Raw genomic sequence first — 27,760 nt, forward strand, 5'->3', positions numbered from 1 at the left:
CGCTTTCGAATGCGACCAGTGGGGGCGCACTACGTTAGAGGGACTTGAGAAGAGAAAGACAACGCAAGGGCGCAGGCTTCTCTTCTCCAGTCCCCGTTACGTGTCACGCCCAACTTCTCGCATTCACAATGAACCGTTACCAACTAGCCTGTCTGTTTAGCTACGATACATTTCGTGTTCGAGCCGCCGTCTTAGGCAAACACACAAGGAAGCGTTGTATAGTTTTAGTTACAGCTCTTTTAACGTTGGAAAAGACCTTGCTTCTGCATTGGGCAAACAAACATCCTGGCGATAACGACGACGGTGTGAGGACAGAGATAGTCAAAGCTGCGATGTCTTACCGTCTTCCACGCAACTACGAAACGGACACTCCACGACGGTGACCGTTTCTGTCCGAGAGAGAGAAAAACGAGAACAGAGAAAGAAATGCGTATTGTAAGGAAGATTTTCACTCAACGTCATGCACAACTTGATATACTGCACACAAGATCGGTTTCCTCGCGCAAGAAACAAAACGAAAAGAAAGAAAAAGAGTACATGACATATTTCTATACCCCTTTAAGCAGAAAATAGACATTTGGCGCATTTTCTGCGCTTTAAGAAAACTGAAAAAAAAAATGAGACAAAAGACCTCGTAAGGATATCGATATTTTGGGGCTTAAAGCCAACGATCTTAAATTCTTTTCATAAGCTCCACTAATTGAAATTGAACCAAGGTCTCCTTTGCCACCACTTTTGAAACTTGCCTCACAGCGAGATCACACTATTGGAAGCTAAACCATAGCGAATAATTTATATGAAATTAATCATCCGTGATCACACCAGTCATCCCCGGCGGCTGTATTTTCGATGCAGGCGACAATGCTATGCAATTGTGTTACTTCGTATTGTTTAGCACTTTGTTATATAACTTTTGCATTAATTGATGGCGTGTAATACTCTTTGTTCGTGCATTACTGAGTGTCGTCTTGCCGTTTTTCGAACTCGTAACGCGGTTCAGGACGTCGTTCAGCTGCTCGAGATTTCAGCGCTGCACTGCTCCTTTCAAATGAGATAAAGTTGACTAATTCGAGGGCCTTATTACGCCAGTCACTTACCGCGCTTGACGAACACGAATATGCCGATGGGTATGAAGAGCAGCAGGAGCAGAAACGCCGGTAGCAACGCCATAAGCACGCCCGCGAGGGGCTCCTGTTGTTCGTTCATTTCTCTACACAAAACCATGCAGTCATAAGTAGAGGCGAATTTTATACGCACACACACAAAAAAGGACTGTTCAGGCACCATAAATAGGCAGGCGAAATTATGTTTTAGGCGCCACAAGTAGGCAGGCAAAACACGTTTTAGTCCTCCACCTTGGTGAATGGAGGCGATATAGATGTTTAAATAAATGCAAATATTTTCAGATGACTTGCACGACCTGTATTTATGACAGGAAATCAGAACAATGTTATCACTTAAGATTGCGATAAGACGCCAGCAGCTGAACATAACCGAGCAATTCTCCTTCTTTCCACATTGTTCAAAGAATACAGGGGGGGGGGGTGATTTTGAGAAGGAAATGAAGCTATAAGTGCACCACGCAACTTCCTCTTAGGGGGAGGACACCTCAGCAGTAGTGCACGGGGGAGGGGAAAAATTGGAATTAAAGAAGTAGTAGTAAGATGAGAAAGAAAAAAATAGAGACAGAGAGAAAAAAAATTTAGATGCAATTTTGGAGTCCACTGCACAATAAAAATTTTTACACCCTTATGGGTGTAGAAAGGGTGTTTTCAAGATTTACACCCTCTTTGAATGAATTTAACACCCTTTTCTTTGCTGGTACACCCTCAGAGAAGGGTGTAACGGGAAAAAGGGTGTTATTATGCCGTTCGTGAGGGTGTTGAAGAACAGAAGGGTGTACACCTATAATTGTTGGAATAAAAATTGTTCCGTTTAACGTCCCAAAGTTGTCATATAATCATTAGAGACGCTGTACCGAAGGGCTCCGAAAATTTAAACCACCTGGGGTTACTTAAGGTGCACCTAAGTCTAACTACACAGGTCTCGCACTCTTTCTCGTCCATTAAAAATGTGGCCGCCGTGAACTGCCGGGATTCAATCCTGCGACTTGCGGGTCAACAGTTCAGCACCATAAGCACCAGACCACCGGCGCGGGAGTGCACGTGCAAGAATCGAGCTGTATCCATGCTTGCAAATCAAATACCACGCATAGCGCAAGGAATGCATGCCTTTCCTAAGATAACAATGTCGCAGGGATGAAAAAAATCAAGGAAATGATTGAGGCATTGACAAATTTTACAAAACACTAAGAATAATTGAGAAAATGTAAAAGAGACTAACTTCTTCTCGCACTGTATGATTCGACATGCTTTGCCGCTTTATATCGCCCACATTATATGTGAATAAATGAATGGGCTACTGTCACGATCTACGGACAGCACATATTCATGTGTAGAAGCAATTGAGAAAAAAAAAGCTTGAATTTATTACAAAAAACCCTTGCTCGGTCAAAAGCCGTTCGAGTGCAAGTTGTTTTCACAAGATTATCGAAGACGAGGCGTGCTTGGTCCAAAAAGAAAACAATGCACTACCTTCTGCAACCATGCGGGAGCACGGGAAGTGGTTTTTTAGGTGAAGAAATAAAGGTCAGAGAATGGCACGGTCAGTGCACGCAGCGCCTTTGCGAAGCGAAGGGGAGAAGGGTACGAGAGGAGGAAGAGACACGCCTCTCGCCCCCCCCCCCTACACACACACACACACACATATGTATATATATATATATATATATATATATATATATATATATATATATATATTGTGGGACACTGCGACCCACGCCGTAAAATTTGTATTTGCTATCTATTCTCTTTGACATCCCCTCGGGGGGGGGGGGGGGGTGTATGAGGTGATCAGCAGGGGGCGCTGCAACCCCCGTCGAGTTAAAAAACTTACGTCGAGTTACAGTGCCCCCCCTCTATTTCTCTATGTACCTATAGGGATTTACATTGCCCCCTAAGTGACCAAGGGTTGCCCCCGCCCCCCTTCCCCCGTGGTGGGCACGCCTATGCATAGGCACCATCAATCATTGCAATAAAATTTTGTGTGTAAATGTGTGCGCCAACCATAGTACATTTCGAAGTCAAGAACATGAGTGTTTTAGGTGATTATTACCGCTGTTCTTCATTTGTTAAAAATGCATTGTACCTGCAAGCGTTTCAAACTTCGCGCGCTAAAGTCACGTGTTAATTTTTTATTTCGTTTTTTTGTGAAAATAAAATTATTTTTCCTGCTTTGTTTTTATGTTATTTATATTTCCGTTTACTCTTTATACTTAACCGCATTACTTAAGCATTTTATTGCGCCTTTGTACGTCTGCGGAGCTGTAACCCCGAACTTGTTTTGGCGTGCTCGCTGGTCGGGCGCTGCAGCTTGTCGGTTCTGCATCGTTTTTTCTCGTTTTTTGAGGTGTGCTTGCGCGCTGCGTTCGTGTTTTGTGTTCTGCCGGTGCTGCCTATTACGAAGATGAACTCTACTCAAGCGAGGACGTGTGGCGTCGCATTTTGGAACACTCGCCAGGTACGTACCACATTCCTGCTGTCGGCGCTTTGTCAACACCGAGAGCGTGATAACGACGCCATGCTACGTTTTTCGTTACATGTGGGCGATAAGTGAAGTTTTTTAACGTAGCGAACCTGTTTGTGTGTGTCATTTCATCAGGATGAAGGCGTTTTTGTAGGAAGTCAAGCGTGGGCGAGCTTTTTCTTTCGATTCAAGCATGCTTCGGTGTGTGAAGCACATGGCGCGTGCCTGCGCAGTGGGAATTCGGCGGCGGATTTGTGCGAGTTGTGACGGCGCTCGCCTCTGTCGGCAGTGGTGTTGGCAGGGAGCCCTGCTCGCGATGGACCAATATTTTGGTTAAATAATTGTTGGGCGAAGACGGCGTTTGTTAGCTGTAAGCGTTGATTACGCCTAGGGCGCGTATGTTTGGATCTCTTAACTTGAGGATTTTTTTTTTTTTTGCATGCCTGTTCATATTGTGTGCTACAGGAGTCAACGGGTTCATTTGTTGTACGTTTCATACGTTGTACGTCCAAAGCAGTTTGAAAAGTTTCGTATGTTGTACGCCCTTTTTTTAAACTGCTATCAGAAATTGCTGCGGGCAGCCGAACGTATGCCGGTGTATGCATCCACGCCGGCACGCATCTTCGAACTACCGTGTTATTCGAGTTCGCGTGCAGCATGCTGCCTCGTCTTAGATACGGCTCGCAAGGCTTGCACGTATGTACGCTTACGTGTTTATGCAGTCCGTTTAGTCAAATCTGAGCTTACGTTATACACTCGCAACATAGGTTGTCTGATGCGTTCGGAACCCATGAATTTTGAGCCGTTCGTTAAACTTGAACTGTATTTCCGAACAAAATTTTCACGGCTTATTGGGGCCGAATAACTGTAGCTTAACTGAGCGAGCCCTAATTCGATCAGTAGTTCATGCGGTAGAGCACATTTTATTTTATTCAGCTTGTTTTCGCTATGCTCAGATTTCATTATTTTGTGGTGGTTTATTAAATATTGTATGTGCCTCGCCAAAACTTTGTGTTCAAACTTCGCTAAGCAATTTTACTTGTACGAACAGTAAGAACAGTTTAGACCATCACCTCCAATGGCATTTAATAACAGATGACAAGCTTATGCCGATCTGGTCAGAAACACACATGAAAACATTGAAAAACCACACATTGGCCTCGAATAAAAGCACAGTCTTTGTCACTTGTGAATAGGGCTTTTGTGTGGGGGCCAAAACGTCATGATTTCAATTAGGGTCAGCATGTTGTTTTGTCTTCACATCAGATGACAAGCTTCAGTAAATTCTATAGGCATGCGCTACAGTTATAGAAGGGATCTGTGGTGTTTGGAGAAACAAATATATCATTTAACGCTCAAAACTTGCAATAATGTTATACATCATAGTATGCATACATAAGGCATGCACGTGTTGCTGTGAAAATGGAAAATTGGACAGTATGTTCATCTGACAATCATGAATATAGACTGCATGTTTCCAAGCTGTTGGCATTGACGCAATTACACAACTTCAGAAATCAGTCTCGTCAAACGTTTATTGTGCATTGCTAAATCGTGACCAATGCCTTCCAGTATTCTTGTTACTAGAGATCGTTGCAGAAGCTTGCATGCTTTATTGGGATGGTATTTAGCTCAAGATGGGTGCGTTGTATTAGCACTTCCACATTTTTTCCCATTATTTATTAGACAGCCTGTAATGAGGGGTATGTTAGGGATGAGTGAGGGGCACTGCCTTTTTAGCCACCTGGAATCATTAAATTAACAGCCATAATTTAGCAGTTGACAATAGTAATTTAGTGAAACCAATTTTCTTCGTTATCGGCATAATCGTTCTAATGTAGGCAGCCGAAAGAGAGTTGCATTAGTTGTGTTCAAACCAAAATTCGTAATATAACTTTTATGTGTTACCTCCAATGGATACTTGATCAAAGTGCATACCGTCATGTACGCACTGTCCTATTATTGAATTGGCATGTATACGCACTATGCCAGAGCGCTATTCAAGTATATTTTGTGACAGATCTGTTATGTGAAAAATGCATATTCTTTCGTAAGGTTGCAGCTATGTTCGCCAAAAACATTGAGGATGTTTTTGTTGTAGCATGTCTGGTTTTCCTACATCCTACTCTTTTAAAACAAAACTTTCCAGATCATTCTAAATTGAGTTCCAAATTCTGCTTCGCTAGACACATCAGTAAATTGTTTTTTTGTTTCTCTCGCAGTCTATACATGCTCGTCGTAGGAAGAGAGTGTGGGAGACGTCTGGACTAGCCCATCATCCAAGGCTGGCTCGTGGAAAATTTGACTGCTGGTGCACATCAGTGGCGCATGGCTTCTGTTTCTTCTGAAAAGCGAGCTGCAGAGAGCCACCTGGTAGCTGTATTCAAGGAGCACAAAGGTTCAGGGTGTTCAAAGTTAACCCTTTTGTTTTTCCTTAAAAGAGAAGTCAGCGCTGTAAGTTATCTATGTAAAGCCACCTCTGCTGATAGCTATGTATCGAGGAGGATGCAATGTGAGACAATAATTATCACTGTCAGCGGTGCCATTAAGTTTTATTAATCAACTTAATAGTGACCACAGCAGGAGATCATGTATGTGTTAAATATTTGAGCCAGTCACATTTCTACATATCGTCACTTGTAAGAATTCTAGCATGCCTGTGCTCAGATATCCTGCTGGAAATTTAGTTGCGGCTTGCATTATTATGTGTGCAGGACAGTGAGCACTAGCACAGACTCTGATTTCATGCATTTAATCTGACCGTCGGTGGAAGGCATGGGCAAACATTAAAATGGTTACTCTTGCTATTCGCTGGCGATAGCAAGAACCGACTGCTCGTTCCGCTATGGAGTGATATTTTGCTAAACCTCACTGCCTTGCATGCGTAATCATGAAAAGCAAAATTAAACTTTCAAACGGGATATCTAGGAGCATAAACATAATCAAAAAAGTTTTCCAAGTGGGACTGTGTAGAAACACGACTGCCTCCAACTTTTTAATGCAAACATACCTGCTTATTTGCGTTACTAAAATTTCAATATTTTTGGTTGATAGGCCAGATGACAGCATTATTTTATTACTTTGTGTCCCCCTGGACACAATCTGCCAAGGTGTTTTTCTGTTCCTAAGGCTAAAATTCAATGTAACTAGGCAGTGCATTTAAGAATGTGTCAGTGCTGCTTACTGAGCTCTTTATTGGATATTTTGTTTTTTCCAAGATCTACTGAGTGTGTTGCTCGCCAGACTTGCATGTCATGTTAATTGATGCCTTATGTGCAATTGGCCATTTAGAAACACTTTTTGTGTTGTGATAAAAAGTAGCACATTAATGATTTTATCTTCAGTGTAACCTTCACTGAATATTCTATTTTAATATATTTTTGTCACTGTAGTTATTTCATTGCCTTTGGGAAGTTCAATTCATAAGTACAATCAAGTGTTTTCCCACTGTCATACTTCATCGTACCTAACTTTGCCAATACCAAACCATGTCGGATATTTTACAGTGATACATACTCATGTTTAACATTGTTAATGATAACTGATAGAAGGCATACTAGAATATTGTAACGTGAGTCCTTGGATCGGAGGGTTGAATGGTGAATTTTTTCAACTACATAGTAATATCTGCTTGCTTTATTTCATGTCAAGTGTAATGAGAATAATATTTACTGAGGTTAACGTGTTAGAACCATGATATAATTATCAGGGACACTGGAGTAGAGGGTTTCAGATATTTTGACCACCTGGGGTTCTTTAAATCCATCCACGTCTAAGCAGACACGTGTCATGCATTTCCTCCTTAATCGAAATTGCAGCCACCACAGCCATGGTTTGATTTTGTGGCCTTCAGTTTAGCAGTCAAGGGTTACTTGAAGCGTATATTAGTTGTGGGCTGTAGTCTTGCTTCCATGATGCATCTTAAGTACAGCAGTTTGGTGCCAACCAGGCATCTCTACTAGCGCACTGGTGTTGTGTTTTTGCATTCGTAATTTACTGCAATATTTAACTATTTTATCAAGATGCATTTCTGAGCAGCTCTGCGAAGTGTGTGCTGGTGCTTATTACATTCCTAATTTTTTGTAAGAGGTAATGATTGTTGCATGTATTCTGAGTTAGATATGAAGTTACGAATTTTCCTTCTTTTATACTCTGTAAGAGTGTAAAGCCCAACAAGTCACTCTGTTATACTTTGCCTATTGTACATCAGATGGCTAAATTGTGTGTGCAGAGCTTATATAAACAGCCCATAGTGTTTCGAATGCCTTGAAAACTGCCTTAGGATCAGAAAAAACTTGTGAAGAGTGGGATAGTCTGGGTGAACAGTGGAAGTTCCTCAGATAGGCTGGCTGATGTTTCGATAGGAGGACTTATGTTCGTCAAAAGTGCCGTTTCTTCTCATCCTTGGCATGTTAGCTTTAAGGGGGTTAGTAGAGATGTCATCTCCTGGTGGTGGTGCGTATCTTTGTTGGCAATTGCCGCCGGAAAAGAAAAAAAAAAACTAGAAAGCAAACAAGTGCAGTCCTCACTTCATTTCAAGTTCACTGGTAGCAATTCACAATGTTCTCGGAGGGTAGAGAAAAAAATGGAAGCAAAAAAGAGGAAACACGCAAAGTAGGAGCGGTGTGCTGCCGCTACAGAGGCAAAAAAAGCGAAGAGCTTTATAGTTTGAAGCCAGCAGACAGTCCCCGCGTTTGGCCATCACAAAGGGTTGCCGACGATAAATTCCTATGCTGTTCTCGAACATCTATGAATAGGACTCGTAAGAAAGCGGTTACGAAAAGGCGCGATAGAGAAGCAGGCAGCTACTTTTAAATGCTAAGATTTCAAAGGTAAGTGACAACAGATGTGTTCGGAAGAGAATGTGTTTAATTGGGAAAGTCATTGGTTAAAATATGCTTTCACTATACCCGTAGGTGGCCCGCTCAACAGAATTGCCTCAAGAATTTGGCGGCATGTTGGCAGAGAAATAGAGAAATTCAGAATGCAAAGGAAATAAGCATCAACGAGAGAAAGGCAGAAAGAAAGGAAAAAATTAAAAAAGGCGGGTTGGAGGTAGATGACACGCTAGTGTTAACAGACGAGGAAAGGAAAAAAAGAGACGTAGAGAAATTTGTGGCTTGGCAATGACTTAAGGGTGCACGGTAGTAGTGTTTTTTGAAGCGACAAAAGAAGAAAGAAAGCTGTGGTTGAAAGGTTCTGGCAAATAAAAACTTCGTAGTTGTGTGTGTATAGACACATGTATATCTATATTTATAATTTAAAAAATTTCGAGAGAACATCAATAGTACACTTGTAGTCTAGGAGCGATTCCATGTAATACCGGTTATGTCTAATTGAAGGTTGAACCTTTCTCATTTCTAAATGCTGTCGTAATTATGCTATGGCTTTCAGCGATTCCAAATTGCGACGTGCTACATTGATTCGTGATCGGTGTAGGTGCTTACATTTCTGTATCAAATGTCATTCCATGTATTTCCTCTCTCATGGTGAGCAGAAATTCGTAGAACATAAAGCTATGCTTGGTCGAAATTGTGGCCCTGTTGGTTGAAGTGACTGGCTACTGCTTTTGGTAAATTGTGTTTTGTGTCTGCACAGTGGTCCTTCAGTCTTACGTGAATTGGCTGCCCAGTTTTGCCTATATATTGTCTGCAGGTGGCGCACTTAAGACAGTATATTAGGTTGTTCGAAGTGCAGATGAAGATCGATGGGACCTTGTGAATGTAGTCAAATTTTGTGCTTTTTAAGTTGTTAGCCAGCTATATATTTTTACAGGTGGAGCATCTGGGCCGGCCACAGGGACCAGACGTCCTAGTGTTTGCTTTAAGTTTTGCGGGAATTAGAAATGCGTGGCACGTGGCATTTGCAACGCTAACTTAAAGACATGCTTGTTCACGCAAACTTAGACTAGGACGTCTGATCCCTGTGGCCGGCCCAGGTGCTCACCCTGCAAATATATACAGCCGGCTACCAACATAAAAAGCACAGCATCTGACTACATTTACAAGGTCACATAGAGCTTCACCTGCACTTTTAAACAACCTAATATACTTTTCTGAGTGTGCCAGCTGTAGAAAACAATATATAGGCGAAAGTGGGCCGCCAATTCACGTAAGACTGAACGGCCACCGTGCAGACACAAAGCACAATTTACCGAAAGTAGTAGCCGGTCACTTCTACCAACAGGACCACACTTTCTAAAAAGCAAAGCTTTATGTTCTACAAAATAGTTTCTGGTCACCACGAGAGAATAAATACATGAAATCATAATTTATACACAAATTTATGTCCCTACACCCATCAGGAATCAATGTTGCACGTGGTAATTTGGAATCGCTGAAAGCCATTGCATAATTGCGGCCATATTTAGGGACTAGAAACGTTCAACCTTCAAATAGACATAACTGGTATTACATGGAATCACTCCTAACCTACATATTGTAATAATAATATTCACTCTAAATTTTAAAACTTTAATTATAGATATACATGTGTCTATATACACGCAACTATGAAGTTTTTATTTTCCAGAACCTTTCAACCACAGCTTCCTTTCCTCTTTTGTCGCTTCAAAAAACACTCCTACCGTGCACCATTAAGTCATTGCCAAGCCACAAATTTCTCTGCGTCTCTTTTTCCTTTTCTCGTTTGTTAACGCTAGCGTGTCGCCTATCACCAATCCGCCTTTTTTTTTTTCATTTTTTCTTTTCTTTTGTGTTTCTCTCGTAGTTGCTTATTCCTTTTGCATTCCGAACTTGCCTATTTCTCTGCCAACATGCCGCCAAATTCTTGAGGCAATTCCGTTGAGCGGGACACTTATGGGGATAGTGAAAGCATACTTTAACCAATGACCTTCCCCAATAAACACGTGGTCTTACAAACACATATGGTGTCGCTTACCTTTGAAATCTTGGCATTTAAAAGTAGCCGCCTGCTTCTCTCTTGCGCCTTTTTGTAACCTCTTTCTTATAAGTCCCATTCATAGATGTTCGAGAACGGCATAGGCCAATCAGCAACCCTTCGTGATGGCCAAACGCGGGGACAGTCTGCTGGCTTCCAACTTTTAACCTCTTTGCTTTTTTCGTGTCTGTAGCGGCCACCCATTGGTAGCACACCGCTCCTACTTTGGGTGTTTCCTTTTTTTTTCTTTTTTTCTCCACCCTCTGAGAACATTCTGAATCACTACCACCCAACTTGAAATGAAGCAAGGACTGCACTCCTCTGCTTTATAGTTTTGTTTTTCAGGCTACGATTGCCAACAGGGACACATGCCACCACCAGGAGATGACGTCTTTACTAACCCCCTTGAAACTAATATGCCAATGATGAGAAGGCTAGGCACCTTTGACGAAGATAGGTTCTGCTATCGAAACTTTGGTCAGCCTATCTGAGGCATTTCCACCTGTCGGCCCTCATTTTGGTTTTGTTGTGAAGAGTGTGTTTTTGACAAATGGATGCTGTCTCTATTACCTAGAAAGATGCTGAAAAATAAAACTTGCAATTTTAATATGTGGTGAAGCTTCATGGGGTGCGGGCTGATCTGTTAATCATTTTTCTTCGGCCACTGACCTTACCTGTTCGAATATTGGCGGTAAAATGCTCTAACTGTAGTATGTATGAAATATCATAACTGTGTTTGCTTTCAGTTGAGCGAAAACCTGTGTTGTGGTACATGTACTTGACATTTATCTTACGCCAATATATGTCTGCTTTTAGGAAGTGGGAAAAGATATTTATCAATAAGTGGAAACGATGTCTGCCAGAGCAGCTCTGTTATTTTTGTATAATCAGAAAGTTTGAAATGAACTAGGTGAGGCTGAACTCGCATGGTTTTGCGATACCAAGTGTAACTGCAAATTAAGTTGCTGAAATATGTATATGTCTGCATCCTGCATGGGAAGTGTGCACTGTTACGGGTAATAATGTTTTTTGAATATAATGTGTTCGTGTGTCTACACAAACGTATGCATACCAAGCACCTTTGCTGTATCGACTCACTGAGCCACCAATTGATATACCCCAGATGTTTATGCTATTTAACACTAAATATTTGTATTTAATTGTATAACTATAGAAGGCAGTCTAAATTTCTATAGTCGGCTTTACAAAGAAGGCTTTGAGAAATATTGCATTTCAGTAAGCTTGCTTATACACACACACACACACATTTTTTCATCCACTTTTCTTTATTCTTTCTTCTTATTTACATTCTATAGGTTCTAATAACTTCCCCTGTACATTCCTTGGCATTACTGTCTGTTAGATCTCATTAATATATATATATATATATATATATATATATATATATATATATATATATATATATATATATATAATGAGATCAAACAGACAATATTGCCAAGGAAAGTATAGGAGAAGTTATTAGACCGAATTGTAATGTAAATGTGAAGAAATGTGGGTGAAAAGATAACTTGCCATGGACAGGAACCGAACCTGCGACCTTTGAATAACGCGTTACTCGAAGGTCGCACACCCTTTCAACACCCTCTTAAAGGGTGTTAGCTGAACACCCTACACGAAGGGTGTTCAGCAAAATGTTAGGGTGTTCAACACCCTTCTAAGTAGGGTGTATCTGAAAACACCCATAGGGTGTTCCTCTGGCGACAAGCCAGTTTACACCCTTAAGGGTGTAAAAAAATTTACTGTGTGTCCTCTAGGTAAGAATACGATCTCTCCTTTTATTCTGTGGCATGGGGAGTCAAGTGTCCACGGTCAAAATGACGCTCAGCGAAGTATTTCTTTTTCGGCATGGCTGAGAAGGGTGGCACAGGAGCGGACAGCCAGACCGCTAAAAGACCAGAAGGAAGGCATGCCACGTATTGACACGGGCTAATCGCGTTGAGTCAATTCCGCCTTGATGGGAAGACCTTAAAAAGCATAACACATACAAAACAAAAGCCGCGTGCACACGACACTTTTCTGTCTTTTGTATCTTGATTTTTTTGAAGAGTGTGACGATACCACCCTCCATCTGAATTTCGAAGGGGGGTGGTTCATATGGGACCCCCCTGGCTACAGGATTTGTCTCTGGGAATATACACTGACGCCGGAGTTCTGCACAGAAATCCTCGTATAGGAAATCATATGCTATGGCCAACTGCAAGTACTAACTAGACGCGAAAACTTAAACGCTTACCGAATCATCTCTTTCATCTCCTCTTCCTCTTTGATGGCCTCAGGCGAACGGGAGGTTGTGAGCGACTGCGGCAACTGCACCAATCAGAGAGGCCGAGAATACGAGGTGTTTCATACGACACTTTTATCATCAGTATGATCACCGCGATAATCGGCGTAATACGTCTTGAATGTCCACTGCAAGAGTGCGGCGTCTCCCAACGGTATCAAATTTACGCGTTCGTATTTGAGGAGTTACGATTTCGACAAGCTTCGTGCCATCATCATGCCTAACTTGTTGGCATGCTCGGCAGCCACGCATGTTTACACATCCTAAAAGCGCAACAGCGGACAAGTATTTCAACTCATTCATGCTATACTACGATGACGTTGATATGGGATCATGATAGCACGATGAAGTTGATATGACGTCTTGATAGCACGATGGTGCTGAATGGTTGGTATATCGACATCATGTTACATATCATGATGATGTTCATATACTTCGCTCGTTGCAGTGTAGAGATGGAGTGTCGGCAAACTTTTAAAGCACACTGAAGTTCAACACAAAAAGGCTTAAACAGATGATGAAGTATTAAAGGGGCGCTGAAACATTTTCCCGCCTAGTCATCAAATGATCTCGTTCGAGAAGTTAATTGTCTCACGTACGGACAGCCACGAAAAAAAAATTTTAGAATACGTCGACTGCAAGCGGAGTTACAGGGATTTACCGCATGCTTACATCGATTTCTCTCTCCTCTTGTATACCAGCAAGCGCGTTGAAAGTCAGAGGAGGAGGGGGGGGGAGACGCAGACAAGACGGTGCGCGTCATGACATCGAGCACATTCTTTTCTTTTATTTCTTTTTCGAACGTGCGTTTCTCTTTCACTGTGATCGCGAGAAATGACGATTTGCGCGAGAAGATCGGTGAGTGGGATCCTTAGTCCGGGATCCCTTTGGCACAGGCCTCTGTTTTCGCACGTTTCACGAGGGCCTCTTGGGTCTTCGGATTCGAGCTCGACAGAGCTGCCTCCCATCCTTCCACGTTGTGTTTTGTCCTGGATTGCAAATGGGGATTATGTGGACACTCCCAGACCATGTTGTACAGGGTAGCTGTTTTATTGGCGCAGAACCCGCACTGTGGTGTGCGTGCGTCGGGATCTATCTTAGACAGTATGTATGGGTTGGGGTATAGGGCAGAGTCTGCAGGCGACGCCACGCTATTTAATACCTACTCTTTCCTAACTGAGGTTTGGCCCTGGGGGCGAAAGTTACCGCCTTTCGAGTATTTGGTGTTGCAGAATTTCTTTATACGTGAGCAGCGGGTCCATGCGCAGAGCAGTATACTTGATCACGTGTGAGCAGCGGGCACGTCACGCCACCGCGAGGCGAACGCGCTAACTATGCAGCTCAAGACACGGCCGCCTGGATCGGCGGGCGGTGGAGAAACACCATCGCGGGCGCTGATCCAGGCGGCCTGCTCATGTAGCCTGCGAGATGGCGGGCGAGTGCCACGCGCCCGCCATCTCGGAGGTCACGTTCACGATTTACGAGTAAGCCAACGAACATGGGCAATGGGTTTATGACGCAGTCATGGGGCTTTATGAAATCATTTCTTGAGAGAAGAAAGATGAACCACCAGCTGACTTTAAGAATATATTATAAATTCCAGGCGGCACGCTCAGCTGTAACGTTTGGCTCGCGGGTTTTCAGGAGCCTCGAATACCGGTCGAAAGTGCTTTCTGACCACGCAGAAAAGTCGTTAGATGATTTATTGAAGGCGAAAGCCTTACATAGTGGCTACATGATCTAAATAAATTACCCTGAAATTTCCCAAGCTATGTCTCTAGATCTCTTAAGAGTTCGATGTTAATTTTTACCGGTTATTACGCAGGCTCTTCCTGACGCCATCTATGACGTCACAGCGAGTTAGTGCGGAAATATGGAGAGGCGTCGCCACTAGTAAATTTGTTCTTTCGCAAGCCTTTTCTGGCTTACTTGGCGTTTTCTCGAGTCAAAGGTGGTGCTTTCCGTAATGCGAGTATAGGTCAACTATAATCAGTTCGCACGATAAAGTTGCCCATTTAATAATCGCAGGTGGACCGAGTTAACCTGGTGAGCGTTCGGCTAACAATAAAGGTGTGCCTCGTGACTCGCAGTGCGGTGCACTTCAAAACGCCATCTTTAAATTATCGGAAATAAACAAACCAGTAGCGAACGTTCAGACCTTCGCTTCTGCTTGAGGTACTACTTCGAGCGCCGAAGATAGCTCTGGAGTGATCGGACATTCCTCCACGTCGGCTGGAGGAATACCTGCATTACCAAAACAAGAAAAGAAATAGTATTTATTTAGTTAGGTATTTATATATTTCAATCAATATATCAGTGTTTATTCAGTGAACTGAATACAAAACTGGTTACAAAATATTCGGACCATTAGCCAGTGTGGCTAGTTACTGGTCCAATCTAATACATGGATATTCTTTACATCTCCTTTCTACATGAATATTTTTTACATTTATTTATTTATGTAATCACAATAACGTTTCCTTTCTAAAGCTTGGAAGTTGGGCAGTGTAACATTCCTTCGCAATAAAGCTAGAAAAAAAGTGTGGACGACTGTACAGTACCTCACTTGAGTCTGGTATACTCCACCTCAGGGGTATTGTAGATACAGTTCTCGGCTGTTGCCCCAAGGTCGTGGGTTCGATTCCGACCGTGGCCATCGCATTTTCGATGGAGGAGAAACGCTATTGAGGCCCGTACATTGTGCGATGCAAGTGCATGTTAAAGAAAACTATACAGTCGATATTTTCCTAGACCTCCTTTGTGGCGTTTCTGTCAATCATAACAGAGTTTGGACACGTAAAATTCCAGCTATCATATCACTCTTGAGTGTGTAGTAGGATCGTGTTCTCAGGTGTCACCTTTGGATGAACAGAATTTCTTGGATTTCTCCACACCCATCTTATAATTACCACAGATATATTACCTTGCACATTAATTGGCTTGATTGCCCCTTGGTCGTCATTAATGTTGCTAACGTTGTTTGCTGACGTTTTTGGCCGACCCGCTGTCCGCAAGTCCAGAGCCGAACAACGCTTGTGGACTCGCGCACAAAAGCCAACGGAATCTTTCACCAGCTACATGGAAGACACTATTGGTCTTTGCAACCGTGTGAACACCACCATGCCCGTGTCGGAGAAGATTCAACACATCATCAAAGGGATAAATGACGGTGCATATCAGCTGCTCCTTGCCCGTAATCTTGCCACCGTTGCGGAACTTGTCACTTTGTGTCAAAGTTTCGACGAGTTGAGCAAGCAGCGCGCCCTTACTCGGCCATTTTCCTCACACACCGACTCGCTCTCCAGTCTCACTTCCGTTCCCGACCACTCACCAACCCTGCAAGAGATTAAAGACTTTGTGCGTGAAGAAGTAGCTCGGCAACTGTCGTTGATTCCCTTCACGCAGCAGCCGCCGTCCTCTCGTCTGCCCTCACCACTCCGCGACGTTATTGCCGAAGAGGTAGCTCAGGCTGTTTCCGTCGCTGCCTACCAGCAGCCTGTGGCCATGCATGTTGCCCATGCGCCGGCTATGCAGCTCGTGGCCGCGCCTCTTACGTATGCCCAGGTGGTACGCAGCAGACCCCGCCAGCAGCATTTGCCACCCATGTCTTCAGTTGCTCCCCACTCCGCCCCTTTTTCGACACCTTGGGCAGCACCACCAGTCAGCAATTCCTGGCGCACTCCTGACAATCGACCGATCTGCTACGCCTGCGGTACTTCAGGACACGTGGCACAATATTGTCGCCGTCGCTTCCAACCACTCCACGATGCTACTCGGCCGTTACCGTATGACCCACAGCCCATGCACACACCTGCTCCCTATCCCTCACCGCAGTATGGATACACTAACCTTCCTGAGTCTCGGTCACCCCAGCCCTCACCTCAGACTCACTCTCCCCGCTCCCCATCTCCTCGCAGGCGATCACTGTCCCCAATGCGTCCTAGACCCGCTTCCTCCAACCGGGAAAACTGAACGCCGCAGTTCCAGAGGCAAGAACTGCGCCGTCGTCGAAATGCTCAAGTCCTCGCACTTCACCAGCTAACGTCGTCGCCATGTCTGTCGATGGTATTTCTACCTTTGCCCTCGTCGACACAGGTGCTGCCGTTTCTGTTATAGCCGCCCAGCTCTGCCGCTCCCTACGAAAAGTGACCACGCCGCTCTCTGGACTATCGCTTCGTACAGCTAGCGCACAACCAGTTCGACCTCTCGGCACCTGTACGGCCCGCATATTCATCCAAGGCTCTATGTACGTTGTCGAGTTCATCGTCCTTTCGGTGTGCTCGCATGACGTTATCCTCGGGTGGGACTTTCTGTGAAATCATCATGCCATCATCGACTGCGCACGCGCAGAAGTTCAATTTTCGCACCTGTGTGACGAACCTTTGCACGAAACCCTTGAGCAGTCGCCAAAACTTGTCGTGCGTGAGGACACTGAAATTCCGCCAGCCTCTCTTGCCGTTGTCCCGGTTTGCTGCGATGACTATAACGATGCTACGGTAATGTTTACACCTTCCGACATTTTCATGAGCCGCAGAGCCGTTTCTATGCCTTTCGCTGCACTTGACGTCACTGCTGGCCAAAGCATTATTTTCGTCCACAACTCCCTTTCTGCACCGCTTACGCTACTTGCCGGCGAATGTCGCGGTCGAGTGGATTACCTTGATTCTTCTTTATTCCTTAACATGCCAGACGAATCGTGCAGTAGCACCTCTACCGAACTACCAACATTGAAAAACGAGCCCATGTATTTACCTTTTACTTACCCTTAAATTTACCCGATTGTCTATATTTCCGCAGCCCTCCACAACGGCATTCCTCGTAATCATATCGTGGTTTTGGGACGTAAAACGCCGAATTTTGTTTTCGTTAAGTGTCGGAAACCTTTCGATGTGAAGCGCCGAATTTATAGAAGACGAGATGGCGAGTGCCAGACGGCAAGTCGTAAGGGGGGGGGGGGGGGAGAGGAGGTGAGAATCTGTAGTGAAATAAAAAAAATCGGCGAATGTAAAATAATGCCAAAACTTGAATAGGAATGTGGTTTACATAAGCTAAAATTGAAAATATTGTTTTTTTAAGCACCGATAACACGTTATTCACAATCTAGATAAGAAATTTACCGTTCAGAAAAGAGACAGGAATGAGACGTTCTGACGTCGTGTCGGTGGCCGGGTCGTAGTGCCTGGCGGGTTGCCGACCCTTGCAGTATCGTAATATTTCCACGGTCGTTTGTTGCCCCGCCGCGGTGGTCTAGTGGCTAAGGTACTCGGCTGCTGACCCGCAGGTCGCGGGTTCGATTCCCGGCTGCGGCGGCTGCATTTCCGATGGAGGCGGAAATGTTGTAGGCCCGTGTACTCAGATTTGGGTGCACGTTAAAGAACCCCAGGTGGTCAAAATTTCCGGAGCCCTCCACTACGGCGTCTCTCATAATCAAATGGTGGTTTTGGGACGTTAAACCCAACAAATCAATCAATCAAGTCAGTAATTCAATCAATCATCGGTCGTTTGTTTTCTTCACTTTTTTTTATTTTGTTTTCGCCCGCAAAGCCTGTCAAGAATGCAAAGCGCAAACTGCGCCTCATCGTTCGAGAAGGTTCGCGATCATTGTAGAGCTCGAGATTATTCCAGAGCTTGCGCGACACCCAGTGATAAGACTAGAATATTCGACGGCATTTGTCAGAATTCTGACGCGCTTCACCGCTTGTCATCTGTTCGACGGCCGGCGCCCTGCTCACCACTTATCAGTGCCAGTGTGCTGCTGTTGACTTTCCCTTTGTGGCCACAAGATCAGCCAAACAAGCAGTTTTCATCTGAACATCGAGTCTGCTCTTTTGGTACACATCATGGTCCCGTGATATCTGGTGGAGGTGCTGCTTCTTTGATGTTCCGACGCCCCCGTAAAGGAGCGAACCCAGCCCAGAGTGGCAAAGAAGACGATGACGCCAACGCCGTACAACGAGCAAGCCGCAGGCAGAGGGGACTGCAGCCAAAGTACGGGCCCCTCTCCCCCCCTTCCACCCTTAAAAGAATAGAAAATCAGGCAGCCCTGGATCACGACATCGACAGCAGCGACGATGACCACCCCCGCGCAGCCTGCCCCAATCGTTCTCCGGCAGAGCATAGAGCCGCCAACATTCCGCGACCATGAATCGAGGACTCGGAAAGTTGGCTCGAAGCATACGATCGAGTCGCCGCTTTCAATGCCTGGACAACCGAAGATAACCATTGACATGTGTACTCCGCCTTGGAGGACGCTGCTCGTACCTGGTCTGAAAAACAAGAGCGAACGCTATAGCAACGTGGGAGATACTTTGCACCGGGTTCGCTATGGTTTCTAGGATTTCTCGTGTTGACACCGACAACGTGGTACGGTGGTCGACAGGTCAATTTTCGCGTTTCAAGAGACATCTGAGACTCTCTGCTTGATGAACAAACACGGCGGCGGCCTGCTGTGTGTTTATCGCGGTCATTATTATATGAAACTGCCCCTTTATGAGGTTCAGCGCACCTGTCTCGGGTGGTGGTGCCAGCCACGGTGTCTGCTCCTGCTGCTGCTGAAGACGTTGCTTCGGAAGCCGTTGGCGCTCGAAGTGGTGAAGGAGTTCCTCCTTCAGCAGCGGATCCACGTGCCGTGAGTCGTACATCTGCTCTTGGATGAGCTGCTCTAGCAGGGCGTCGCTTTCGTCGCTCTCGGAGGGTTCACTGCCTATTTCGCTCGTCAAGGGCGTCGAGAAGTTCGTCATGCTTTCGGCAAAGACCTGGTCCAGCGGTATCTCGACCACGCGGTAGCGGTAACCAGGTGGCGGGTCTCCGGGAGGCATCCTGCATCCAGTCAGAGTGGTTCACGGTGTTAAAGGCGTGCGTACATCCGGCCATATGTAAGCGAAAAAAAAACCTGAACCAAAAAAGAACAAACAAACAAACATCCGAGCTCATTGAGACTCACCCAAGAAACATTTTTGGTGTATAGGGCTCTCTCAAACTGAGCTACATTAAAATTTTCCTCATCCGGACTTATTAGGAATCAAACTCACAAGAATAGTGCTCACTCAGGCTTATGGCCTGACCTGCGTCCTGGTGAGCTTCAGCGAATGCACTCGTGAGTGAACTCGGCGACCTATATGCACCCAACAGCAAATAAATTTGTGAGACGCGAAGTGTTCGATAAACTCGAGTACGTTTTCGCTAGTGATAATACGACAAAGACGAAGAGATATACACAAAGGACAGCAGCTCGACTTCGACAGAAAGTTTACCTTGCGCACACGACATATGGAGTGATAACAACCACAAATGAATCCGGCCAGTTTCACGCTGTGAAAAGCATCACACGGCAGGCAAAGTTGCGATTGCACCAGTGTGTGGGAGGGTAGACTAACACAGCTTGGTATCACATCCAACATCATCTTCACAACCACCATCATGATATTAATTTTGAGCTTTCTCAATATTTCGTCTTACTTACTTCTTTATTAACTCCCACATTTGGTCCTGTGAGTCGCGTGAAACTAGAGAGACATGCAGACGGCGCAGGCTCGACAAAGAACAGCTACGCTGTTTAAAATATACACTGATGGTAGCGTCATCGTTACGTGCCAATATATCTGTAACGCATGCACCCTTGCCTGAGGGTCAACTCATCTTCAATACGAGGACTACGGAAAGTGAATCTATTCCCATTGTTGTGGGTCTTTCTGTGAAAGTGTATCCAAGAAAGACCAACCTGCTTAAGTTTCAGCATTAAGTGTTCGAGAAGCTACATTCTCGCTTTATCTGGGGTGCTATTCTGGACATTGTCAAATTCCACCATGTTGTCAGATTCCACCATTGATCGATGCTAATTGGCCAAGTGCGCTGCTAAGATCTCTGTGATTGGCTTAAAATGCCGCCATTACGAAATTTGACAATATGGAGGAATTAGACAATGTCCAGAATCGCCCCCCCCCTGGAAAGATGATCTCAGAATGAATGTTCTTGCCTGTAGCTGGTATTGCAACCTACATGGTCACCAACTTGAATACAATCAGTGGCCACTGATAAAGCAAATATTCGCATTTATTGCGGGGCCTACGTCCCCTAAACTTTCGCGGTTGGATGTCAGTTAGTAAGGAGTATTGCGGACGCTACAGCATTTCAGGAAGTCGGCTGCGAGCGACAGGGCGTCCCCATGGCGACTCAATGCTTCTATTGTGCTGCTTTGTCCAGTCGCCTTCCGCTGTGTCTTGCTTCGCTAGGTTTCCAAGAAACCCAACTTCGTCATTGTGAATACGCGTGGGTTAGATTATCGGAAGTTCCTCGGAAGCTGCCTTCACAGTTTTCTACGCCCGAGAAGATAACTAGAAAACGTGAACCAGCCTCGTACCTGTTAGAAGGTGGACGAGTGTGGAACGCGTTCAAGTTAGCCACTCATCACTCCAAAGCTCACAGTAATGGCTCGTTCATACTGAACATTCCGGCTGCCGAAAGGGCCCTCTCCGCGCCGATCACTCTCGGACCGGTTTTTGCGGCGTCTGTCGCCGAATCGGTTTCCGCGAACCAATAGGAGCGCTAGTCAAGCAACTTTATAAAAACTCACGGAATATCCACGGAGTCAATCATTACGAGTGAGGCGAAGCGTCCATCTCTGCACCCGTCCGCCCGTGCGTCCATCCGTCCGTACGTGCTTCCGTCCATCGGTCCATCCGTGTATCCGTCCGTGTATGCGTTCATCCATCCACTCATCCGTCCACCAGTCCATGTTTCCGTCCGTGCGTCCGTTCATGTTTCAGTCCGTCCGTGCGCCCATCCCATTGCATACACTTCTATTGGACCAACACCATCTAGGAAATGAGACGCGAAATGGTGATGAGACAGCGCCATCTATTGTAATGTTCGGGAGATACTGCTGGTTAAGCCTGACGCAGGACACTGTTAGAATAAGAGGAGGTTCGCCCCTAAAAATGGCAGCCAAGCCCGAATCGCTTGTCATGTCGCAAGGCACGTACCTGAATGTCGCAACGAAAAGCAGTTTACCCACTCTGCGTAATAGCCCACTTCACAACCCCATTTCGTGGAAGAGGTAGCAGTTGGCGTGACCGAGCTTGTCGCGGTCTTGCAGAGCCACACGAATCCACCAACTCTGCTGGCGTCGACACCAACGACGCTGGCATCGACACCGGCTTGCCAGCAAAGTGAGCAGTACTGCTTGTTCTTGCTTCCTGCGTACGTCAATCATCCAAGTCCACACGACCGGATAGTGTAGTGGAGTTTGCGAGTTGTCAACCGGGCGGCAGCCCATCCATGCCGCGTTCGCCCCATCGTAGAAGGTATATACGGCGGCGCGGGGCACGTTCAGCGCGAACGACGCTGTGTTTCGGCGACATGACAATTCCGCTCGCTATGGTGGTGGTGGTAAACATTTATTACAAATGGTGAGGTTGCCAGAGAAAGCAGCCTTTAGTGGGCCAGCTTCGTCATAGTACTAGGTGGAGTCCCTAGACCCCATTGGTCATGGGCAATGTCCTGGTTAGCTGGACCATGGCTCATTGGCCCGGAAGGTCCTGGCAGCCGAGCAGGGCCGCCTCACAGTCATCTCCTGAGTTAATCAATCACATGAGTTGTGAAATTCTCCATAGGCTCCCTGTATCAAAAACTGAACACGCCATCGACCCCCCCTCCCCCTGTCGTCAGTGAGCAGATTGTCGCGCCACCTGTTGATCATGAGACCGCACTATCAAACGCTTTGTGTTTTGTGTTGCTGCTCTCAGGTGGCGCGAACGCCAGCTAACTCCTGAGAAATTGAACCAACTGCGTGTCCGGATTTTGGAATGTAGTTTCACAACTCGCATAATTGATTAACTCTGGTCCTCTCTGGTTGGATTGGGTTTCGGGGTTGAGCGGAGAAAGAAGGATTGAGCTGGCATGCACATACCATGTTGTAGGTGTCAGCCACCTCCGCGCAATACTGGCAGAGGCCGGAAGTGCTTAAGCATTTTGACTCGCTGTAGATAGTGGATTATTGAGCGTGAACTAGGTGTAAAATGGGATCACTTCCACTTTCGTGAACTGGTCACCGGCAGGTGGCATCAAATCAATTTTGTTGTACAGCTATGAATCACTAATCGCATCCTGGCGCATCGATAGTGAACAGTCTTAAAAAGAATGCGGGTTATTCTGAACCACCTGCTGCAGAAAGCACGCACGTTTCATCCAACCTGTCGCGATGTCCAGTACACATAAAGAAAGGCGCATGTAGGAATTGAACTCCATAGTTTAAGGACTACATCAATGTGTAGCTGTGTTTAATGTTTATTTAAAAAAAAAAACGAGATACGCTATATAAGGCGTCATCGCCAACTACGCGCCATGTGATATGGCAAGAGCTTTGCAGGTGCTTCAGTGAAGACGTTATAGATGGAATTAGAAAAAAAAAACACAGATGTTTCCAATGATGTGTCTTAACTGCTATTCACGGCACAACAGCTTTCTTTTCCTATCTTGTATGATTTCCAAACCAAATTTAGACGGCATGCTTTATTTCATGACGTCGGCGTCGACACCACACACGCCTTGCCGTATTCCCCATTGTTGACGCGATGTGGATGGACGAAAATATTGAAACACACAGCCGCACACATGCATTCCATGTACAAAGGGCCACGTGGGCGCTTGAGCCTAAGTGAGACGTTTCCTGTATGAATGAACACGTTTATCGTCCAATACCTTGGAATTATTTGGTGGGTAGATGCAAATGTATTACTCACATTCTCTCTTTATCGGATACCAGCGCGGACTTCTCTCTTCTTAACTAATGACACGGCAGTAAGCAAGAAGTTGACGATGAAGACTAGATGAGGGTTTCCCGAAGAAGGCACGTACCCACAGAATGGTATACGGGACTACCATTTCATGCCTATCAACTAGAGGAATGCCAGTGGAGAAGGGTGCCAGAGGTTAACACAGCGAACGTTTAGAACACAAATGTTGCCGTTTTAACGCACAAAAGAACAAGGAGGAAGATCGACGAGGGAGATATCGCTAAAAAGTTAACATGAATTACCAACATGTCCAAGAACCCGCACTGTCAGTTTAGAACCTATTTTATTTGCTTCCACAAAGTGATTGCACGGTCATGTTCGCAACACAAAGACATCGCTGTCACCAACATCACTGTCTGTCAAAAGTCACCGACGTTACTGTCGCGCACGCAAAAGCATGACCAGAAGTTTTCTTGGTTTGACGTTTCCGTACCCAGAGCCATGTTCACAGTGACAGGTACGTTCGATTTGCCTTGCACTGCGTGAACCAGTTACAGGCAGTCCAGAAGAAAGTTTAGCCAGAGCTGAACTCATATGCACTACCAGTTCAGCAGATGCACGCGCATCGCGACACTATAGCTCCACATTGAAACGAGTGCCGAAGTGCAGGCAGCGCAGGCCATTGTACCGCCGGTGTGCCGGCGGCACCTTTCTCACTTGTTCCTTGTGTTGCTGCGCCTGTGTGCATACTTGACAATTTCGTAAAAAAAGCCATGAATTCCGCCGCACCACCTGCAACCAACGTGCAAAGCTTCATAGAGCTGCAAGATGGGCTGCAGGATAGTGAATGAGACGACGAGTTCGACGACATTACGCTCAAACCGCCTAGGCTGCAACGTACGTAACAGAATTGCAAATGTGAATGTCCCGCTCCGGAATGGAAAACGCATAACTAAAACGGGAATATTGTCCACCACTCTGCTGCAGCTTAACGGGCGTACTCAGAGCGGAACAGGCCGTAAGAACGTGAAACTAAAACTCTCTAATAAATTGCACTTACTAAATAGAAATAGTAGCGCAGTCTGTATGATCCGCCCGTCTTTTGGTCGATCCCCTCGAGTGGGTAAGAGGCAATAATTCGAAGAGCATCATCATCATCATCATTGACCTCGCGTGCTACCGTGACAGCGCGAGACTACTGAGTCAGTGCGAGCCCCACGCGCAGTGGAACGATCGCACAGTCGCTTCCGCTGCTTTCGACCACTTCGGTCTGCGAATCTTTGCCACGCCTTTGTTGTTTCTCTCCTTTGGCAGTCGCACCCTGAACCTCTAGAGAGCGAACTCCAAGAGTCTGCACCCTCTGCCGGACTGCGCCAATGTGTCGATTCTTGGAGTTCGGCACGCGCACTTGAAGCTGAACGTGTCCTCGCATTTCTTACCGGACATCATTCGACCCGTCTTACAATTTGAGTTTACTCTTTGATCATCAAGTTCAGCATTCAGCAGGTGGGTAGGTAATTACCTATATTCTTGGTCGATCCCCTCGAGTGGGTAAGAGGCAATAATTCGAAGAGCATCATCATCATCATCATCATTGACCTCGCGTTCTACCGTGAGAGCGCGAGACTATTGAGTCAGTGCGAGCCCCACGCGCAGTGGAACGATCGCACAGTCGCTTCCGCTGCTTTCGACCACTTCGGTCTGCGAATATTTGCCACGCCTTTGTTCTTTCTCTCCTTTCGCAGTCGCACCCTGAACCACTTGAGAGCGAACTCCAAGGGTCTGCACCCTCTGCCGGACTGCGCCAACGCGTCGGTTCTTGGAGTTCGGCACGCGCACTTGAAGCTGAACGTGTCCTCGCATTTCTTACCGGACATCATTCGACCCGTCTTCCAATTTGAGTTTACTCTTTGATCATCAAGTTCAGCATTCAGCAGGTGGGTAGGTAATTACCTATATTTTTGGTCGATCCCCTCGAGTGGGTAAGAGGCAATAATCCGAAGAGCATCATCATCATCATCATCATCATTGACCTCGCGTTCTACCGTGAGAGCGCGAGACTACTGAGTCAATGCGAGCCCCACGCGCAGTGGAACGATCGCACAGTCGCTTCCGCTGCTTTCGACCACTTCGGTCTGCGAATCTTTGCCACGCGTTTGTTCTTTCTCTCCTTTCGCAGTCGCACCCTGAACCTCTTGAGAGCGAACTCCAAGGGTCTGCACCCTCTGCCGGACTGCGCCAATGTGTCGATTCTTGGAGTTCGGAACGCGCACTTGGAGCTGAACGTGTCCTCGCATTTCTTACCGGACATCATTCGACCCGTCTTCCAATTTGAGTTTACTCTTTGATCATCAAGTTCAGCATTCAGCAGGTGGGTAGGTAATTACCTATATTCTAGGTCGATCTCCTCGAATGGGTAAGAGGCAATAATTCGAAGAGCATCATCATCATCATCATCATTGACCTCGCGTTCTACCTTGAGAGCGCGAGACTACTAAGTCAGCGGAGCCCCACACGCAGTGGAACGATCGCACAGTCGGTTCCGCTGCTTTCGACCACTTCGGTCTGCGAATCTTTGCCACGCCTTTGTTCTTTCTCTCCTTTCGCAGTCGCACCCTGAACCTCTTGAGAGCGAACTCCAAGAGTCTGCACCCTCTGCCGGACTGCGCCAATGTGTCGATTCTTGGAGTTCGGCACGCGCACTTGAAGCTGAACGTGTCCTCGCATTTCTTACCGGACATCATTCGACCCGTCTTCCAATTTGAGTTTACTCTTTGATCATCAAGTTCAGCATTCAGCAGGTGGGTAGGTAATTACCTATATTCTTGGTCGATCCCCTCGAGTGGGTAAAAGGCAATAATTCGAAGAGCATCATCATCATCATCATCATCATCATTGACCTCGCGTTCTACCGTGAGAGCGCGAGACTATTGAGTCAGTGCGAGCCCCACGCGCAGTGGAACGATCGCACAGTCGCTTCCGCTGCTTTCGACCACTTCGGTCTGCGAATCTTTGCCACGCCTTTGTTCTTTCTCTCCTTTCGCAGTCGCACCCGGAACCTCTTGAGAGCGAACTCCAAGGGTCTGCACCCTCTGCCGGACTGCGCCAATGTGTCGATTCTTGGAGTTCGGCACGCGCACTTGAAGCTGAACGTGTCCTCGCATTTCTTACCGGACATCATTCCACCCGTCTTCCAATTTGAGTTTACTCTTTGATCATCAAGTTCAGCATTCAGCAGGTGGGTAGGTAATTACCTATATTCTTGGTCGATCCCCTCGAGTGGGTAAAAGGCAATAATTCGAAGAGCATCATCATCATCATCATCATTGACCTCGCGTTCTACCGTGAGAGCGCGAGACTACTGAGTCAATGCGAGCCCCACGCGCAGTGGAACGATCGCACAGTCGCTTCCGCTGCTTTCGACCACTTCGGTCTGCGAATCTTTGCCACGCCTTTGTTCTTTCTCTCCTTTCGCAGTCGCACCCTGAACCTCTTGAGAGCGAACTCCAAGAGTCTGCACCCTCTGCCGGACTGCGCCAATGTGTCGATTCTTGGAGTTCGGCACGCGCACTTGAAGCTGAACGTGTCCTCGCATTTCTTACCGGACATCATTCAACCCGTCTTCCAATCTGAGTTTACTCTTTGATCATCAAGTTCAGCATTCAGTAGGTGGGTAGGTAATTACCTATATTCTTGGTCGATCCTCTCGAGTGGGTAAGAGGCAATAATTCGAAGAGCATCATCATCATCATCATCATCATCATTGACCTCGCGTTCTACCGTGAGAGCGCGAGACTATTGAGTCAGTGCGAGCCCCACGCGCAGTGGAAGGATCGCACAGTCGCTTCCGCTGCTTTCGACCACTTCGGTCTGCGAATCTTTGCCACGCCTTTGTTCTTTCTCTTCTTTCGCAGTCGCACCCTGAAACTCTTGAGAGCGAACTCCAAGGGTCTGCACCCTCTGCCGGACTGCGCCAATGTGTCGATTCTCGGAGTTCGGCACGCGCACTTGAAGCTGAACGTGTCCTCGGATTTCTTACCGGACATCATTCGACCCGTCTTCCAATTTGAATTTACTCTTTGATCATCAAGTTCAGCATTCAGCAGGTGGGTAGGTAATTACCTATATTCTTGGTCGATCCCCTCGAGTGGGTAAGAGGCAATAATTCGAAGAGCATCATCATCATCATCATCATTGACCTCGCGTTCTACCGTGAGAGCGCGAGACTATTGAGTCA

The 27,760-nt window shown here is 46.0% G+C and overlaps 1 protein-coding gene across 2 annotated transcripts; it reads right to left on the minus strand.

Moving 5' to 3' along the window:
- LOC142774671 (uncharacterized) lies at positions 1-24,412 on the minus strand. 2 transcript variants are annotated; one of them, XM_075875334.1, is made up of 6 exons: positions 23,530-24,412; positions 19,296-19,609; positions 14,949-15,034; positions 12,743-12,816; positions 1,098-1,210; positions 1-389 (listed from the first exon to the last, which is right to left on the minus strand). In XM_075875334.1, coding segments are annotated over exons 1-6 (657 nt in total). In that variant the 5' UTR covers positions 23,532-24,412; the 3' UTR covers positions 1-321. The 2 variants fall into 2 exon arrangements, with proteins under 2 accessions (XP_075731449.1, XP_075731448.1); XM_075875333.1 differs by having other exon boundaries at positions 21,363-24,412.
- Between the last annotated feature and the right edge of the window lie 3,348 nt (positions 24,413-27,760).

The sequence above is a fragment of the Rhipicephalus microplus genome, chromosome 10 (assembly GCF_043290135.1).
Source record: "Rhipicephalus microplus isolate Deutch F79 chromosome 10, USDA_Rmic, whole genome shotgun sequence".
NCBI lineage: Eukaryota > Metazoa > Arthropoda > Arachnida > Ixodida > Ixodidae > Rhipicephalus > Rhipicephalus microplus.

Excerpts from the sequence above, each read along its gene's own strand:
- LOC142774671 (XM_075875333.1), bottom strand. The coding sequence starts at position 21,508 with ATGAGTGGATGGATGAACGCATACACGGACGGATACACGGATGGACCG. Across the intron at positions 15,035-19,295 it reads GGCACCACCACCCGAGACAG|GTATTCCTCCAGCCGACGTG; the intron begins GTGCGCTGAACC and ends TTGGTAATGCAG. Across the intron at positions 12,817-14,948 it reads TACCTCAAGCAGAAGCGAAG|TTGCCGCAGTCGCTCACAAC; the intron begins GTCTGAACGTTC and ends TGATTGGTGCAG.